The following is a 5,262-nucleotide window of genomic DNA, read 5'->3' as shown; positions in this document are numbered from 1 at the left end:
AAAGTTTTACTCATGGTATGAGCTTTTGTGCGCATGGACACCTTTAATTTTTATTTATTTATTGGATTTATATCCCACCCTCCCCCTTATGGGCTCAGGGAGGGTTCCAACAGTAAAAATAACAATACAATTAAAACCATTTTAAAACAGAATACGAAATAACATAATTCATATGTGCCATACAACTCTAGTAAAAGCCAGATACCTCAGTGGTTGATGGTGTTAAAATTAAGTTTTTAAAGATCCTTAAGATTTAAGGTCTTAGGGACCCAGGCTACAGATGGAGGGGACCCAAAGGGGGGGACGGACGATGCCTGCTTCCTCAACCAAAAGCCGAGCGGAAGAGCTCCATCTTGCAGGCCCTGCAGAATTGTAATAAATCCCGCAGGGCCCTGATCTCACACGGGAGCTCATCCCACCAGGCAGGGGCCAGGGCTGAAAAACTTGGTCTTAAAGGTGCCTGACTGGACTCTAAATTTGTTCTGCCGCTTCAGACCAACATGGCTGGCCACCTGGATCTACTCTAACCGTGACACTTTGACTCTTCTGAAGCACCTGAAGGAGTTTTAAAGAACCCTTCTCCAGGCACTTTTGGAAAGCCCAAGATTCTCCCAGTAGACGGGCAATTGGACTCAAGTCAGAGTTAGGCTTGCCAAGTCCCCCTGTACAGAGATACACAACAATACCAAGGTCTTGATTGCTTGCCCTTTCCTCAGTTTAGGCAAAATGCAGGCTCTCCTGCTTCGATCCGGGGAGCCCAAGGTCTTGCAAAGCATATTATGCTTAGTCTAGTCCTCAACGTGTACAAAGGAAACAGTGATATAGAAGTGATATGTGTGGATAATTGGCTGGCTCTCCCGAGCTTCAAGGAGGCCAGATTGGTGGTAACCAGGGCCAGGGCTTTTTTGGTGGCGGCTCCACTCTGGTGGAATGAGCTCCCAGAAGAGATCAGGGCCCTGTGGGACCTTTCACAGTTCTGCAGGGCCTGTAAGACGGAGCTCTTCCACCAGGCCTTTGGAGCTGCCACCTATGCTCCCTCTAAGCTGTGGAATCTTGTGAGCAAAAATTCTACTTTGTGAGCTCCTGGCATTAAAGTTTTGAGCGAGCGATTTGACTGCTGCATAAATTAGTTTGCTCCGGAGGCTAAAAAACGGTGAGCTAACTCACACTAACTCAGCTTAGAGGGAACACTGGCCGCCACTACTAACACCACTAACACATCTACCGCCAACAATTGATATCTATGTTGGCGGAACCCTGACCTGCTGGTCCCCTAAATACTGCCCAAGCCAATCACCCTAGCCAGTTGAGGAAGACCAAAGAGCTGACCATTAAATGAGGAATGTCACTAGCACTTTATTATGTCCGAGTTTTAATACTGTATTTATTGATTTATGTGATTTTATGTGATTGTATTGTTGGAATTTTACTCTGTAAGCCGCCCTGAGCCGGCCCAGGCCGGGAGGGCGGGATAGAAATCTAATAAATAAATACAAATTAATAAAATAATGTTCACAAAACTTCAGGGAAGAAATGTTACACTTTCTGACAGAAGCCAATTGCAAGGTGGTACCACAAGACCCACACACTTGGATTGTCCCCCAGAGTGTTTGGGACTGTGCTACTGAGTCCGGTCAAAACAGCTCAGCAGAGGGAACACGGAAATGGGCACCTGGCTGCTAACGTATTTCTGGTGTTCTTCCTCGCAGAAGTTTCTGCTCCATCGGCTGTTCTTTGTCGCAATGTTGCCGGAAAACACAGAGAGCGGAGAAGTCATAGGTATGGTAGCCGGTCTCACCTTGACTTAGGGGCATGGAGATGTTTCTGGGCTCTGTAATGACGGCCTCTGCTTTCTGGAGCTCCAGAGAGGCAGAATAAAGGCCACGAAACTTTCAGAGCAGGTTCCAGTTCCTGGAAGCAATATGTGTTTTCTCTAAGGGAACGAAAGGGTTGTTAGATCTTGCAGTAGCCCCCTGACAGACGTATAGGATGTCAGACACAAGCTCCGGGGGGACTTTGCTTTTTGTAGCTTCTCTAAATCCCCGTTATGTAGATTGCTAATCTGTTTTCCTCTCTTCATAAGCTTTCCACGAACAGCTTTTTCAGAGGATTGCAAAGTTTCACCTGGGGGAACCGGTCTCTGGGGTTCTCCTCATCTATCCCAGCTGTGTTCTTCATATTCTTGAGGTAAGCTGGGGGGGGACTCACTAACTCATCAAGGAAAACTGAAGGACTCTTGTAGATCGTGCAGAATTATAATAGATTCCAATGCAAGCTACTTACTTATGTCATTTTTTTGGTCCCTACAAAATGATTGTTTCCCAGTCAGTCTTCTTAACGTAGAATTCAGAACTGTATATTTTTAAGGGGGGGGGACTTCAAAACCAGATTTTAAAAATAGCAAACATTTCATAATTTTCCTGTTCTGCTCTTGTCTTAAACCCTTCCTACGTGTCAGAAGTTTTCAGGTAAGCAGCAGCAGTTTTCAGAGCAGTGAAGTCGCTAAATTTGCAGATTACATGAAGTTGTTCAGGGTGGTGAGAACCAGGGAGGATTGTGAGGACGAGCGAGTGGGTGTCAACGTGGCAAATGGGGTTCAATGTGGCCAAGTGCAAAGTGATGCACATTGGAGCCAGAAATCCTAACTATAAATACACGTTGATGGGGTCCGAACTGGCAGAGACTGACCAAGAGAGAGATCTTGGAGTCATAGTAGATAACTCAATGAAAATCTCTAGACAGTGTGCAATAAACTGCAATAAAAAAGGCCAATGCTATGCTGGGGATTATTAGGAAGGGAATTGCAAACAAATCAGACAGTATCATAATGCCCCTGTATCAATCAATGGTGCGACCTCATGGAGTACTGTGTACAGTTCTGGTCACCCCTATGAAGAAAGGTTAAAGCGCTTGGGGCTCTTTAGCTCGGAGAAACAACGGCTGAGTGGGTAACATGATCAAGGTTTATAAGATTATGCATGGGATAGAAGAGATCAAGAAAGAAGTCCTTTCCTCCCTTTCTCACAATTCAAGGATTCGTGGGCACTCACTGAAATTGCTGAGCAGTAGGGTTAGAACAGATAAAAGGAAGTCCTTGTTCACCGAAAGAGTGATTAGCACATGGAATTCACTACCACAGGAGGTGGCGGTGGCTACAAGCATGGACAGCTTCAAGAGGGAATTAGATAAGCATATGGAGCAGAGATCCATCAGTGGCTATTAGCCACAAGGTATAGATAGGGACTCTCAGTCTGGGGCAAGTGATGCTCCGTCTTCTTGGTGCTTGGGGGGGGGCAAACAGTGGGAGGCCTTCTGGTGTCCTGGCCCCACTGCTGGACCTCCTGGTGGCACCTGGTATTCTTGGCCACTGTGTGACACAGAGTGTTGGACTGGATGGGCCATTGGCCTGTTTCAGCATTGGCTTCTCTTCTGTTCTTATGTTCAGGTACCCAGAGGGACTGCAAATACCTTCCAATAATGTATGCATTTCTTACCTTCTTACAGTCATCCAGTGGCACACTCTACCACATCCTTAAGGAGCTAGCAGCTGCGGAAAACGAAGAGCCAGAGTAAGTGATACAAAGCTTGCAGTATTTCTCGCATGTGTGTGTGCTGGGGGGTGTCGCCGTCATTCACTGTATGGATCACAATGCAATTCCCAGAGAGGTAGCTGCGTTAGTCAAACTGCAGCCAACACAACAGAATCTCATGGGCATTTCAAAGACTCAGAAACACGTCTCGTGGTGTATGTTTTTTTGTGAGCAGGAAGCTAGTTTGTCAAATGCTATCAATTAGAAGAAGAGATTGGATTTATACCCGGCCCTTCAGTACCCAACCGAGTCTCAGAGCGGCCTACAAACTCCTTTCCCTTCCCCTCCCCACAACAGACACCCTGTGAGGTAGGTGGGGCTGAGAGAGCTCTGACAGAAACTGCTCTTTTTCAAGAACAGCTGTGCCAGAACTATGGCTTGCCCAAGGTCATCCAGCCAGGTGCAAGTGGAGGAGTGGGGAATCAAACCCGGTTCTCCCGGATTAGAGTCTGTGCACTTAACCATGACACTAAACTGGTTCAAATTAGAATTACTGACAAATTCTGACAACAAACGTTAACATGGTCTCATTACTTGGGCAGATATGGGCATGTGTTTGTGTGAGACAGAGAGCTCTGTTGGTGGGTAATCCAGAAAAACCTTTGGGAATAGAAAAGGTCCAGAAGACCTTTGGGAATAGAAAAAGGTGGGTAGCTGCGTTGGCCTGAAGCAAGAGAAAAAAGTTTGAGTCCAGTGAAGAAGTCTGCATGCACACGAACGCTTACACCCAGAATTAAACTTGTTGGTTTTAAAGGTGCCATTGGACTCAAGCCTTTTGGGGGGAATATAAAGGTTTTCCCACCTCTTCTGGATGTCACGCAGGATCAGACTATAGCAGTTCTCCAAGAGGATTCCAGTGCTGGGGGGGACAGCCTGACACAGCTACTACACTTGATAAAGTCTCCCCAGTTCCATAAGGGTAGAGAGAGCCTCTTGGGACTGCACACAACAGGGTCGCCCTCTTGAGACGGTTTGAGACTCTTTTCCACTTCAGGCCTTTCCTGCGTGACATTAAGATACTGGTGGTGTCTCACAACATCCCGACCAAGCTCTTCACACAGTGGTACGCGACAGCGCTGGACGTGCCCGAAACCCTCGAAGACGTCACGCAGACCCAGACGACGGAGGAAGTGATAACGGAGTGCCTGACCCTCATCCTCAAACTGGGAGTTTATCTCGCCACGCTTAAGGTGAGCGGGTTGCAAGGAGCAGGCCCAATTGCGAACCTGAGTTCCCCAAAAATGAGTATAGTAAGTATGCTATATACGAAGCTTGGGGAAATGAAAAGATCAGTTCCAAAAGTGAACCCCCCCCCCCAAGTTTTTGGAACTCTGTCAGTTGCTCCTTGCACTAATCCAGGTATGACTGGTCTCGGCAACTCTAAGGAGAAGCTCTTTGTATGTCAAAAAGTATTTTCTGTTGGAAGTATTGCAGCACGTGCAAAGGAAATTGGCTGGAAAGGCCCAGTTCAGAGAGAGGTGGATGTGGGCTAGGTAATCCAAGATTGTTGCTTTAAATGGATTAATTTTGCTAGGTGGGAAAAAAGGAAAATTAGATGTATTGATTGGATGGGCATCTGTAAGGGAAGAATTAATACACTGAGTTGTGTGCGAGTCGCTACTGTCAAAATGCCGAACTCTAAGCCAGGGGTATCCAGAGAAACAGTACGTTC

General features: G+C 46.6%; 1 protein-coding gene across 1 annotated transcript; it reads left to right on the top strand.

The window, feature by feature from the left end:
- Window positions 1–1,664: 1,664 nt before the first annotated feature.
- On the top strand, window positions 1,665–4,840 carry LOC107120227 (chromosome unknown open reading frame, human C7orf62; the record flags this gene model as incomplete). Its single annotated transcript, XM_015422867.1, has 4 exons — window positions 1,665–1,779; window positions 2,084–2,187; window positions 3,505–3,569; window positions 4,585–4,840. Coding segments are annotated over exons 1-4 (540 nt in total), but the record flags the coding sequence as incomplete, so codon positions are not given.
- Window positions 4,841–5,262: the final 422 nt, after the last annotated feature.

The sequence above is a fragment of the Gekko japonicus genome, unplaced genomic scaffold (genome assembly GCF_001447785.1).
Source record: "Gekko japonicus isolate JY-2015 unplaced genomic scaffold, Gekko_japonicus_V1.1 scaffold9139, whole genome shotgun sequence".
NCBI classification, from domain to species: domain Eukaryota; kingdom Metazoa; phylum Chordata; class Lepidosauria; order Squamata; family Gekkonidae; genus Gekko; species Gekko japonicus.
This window is presented reverse-complemented; position numbering and strand designations above follow the sequence as displayed.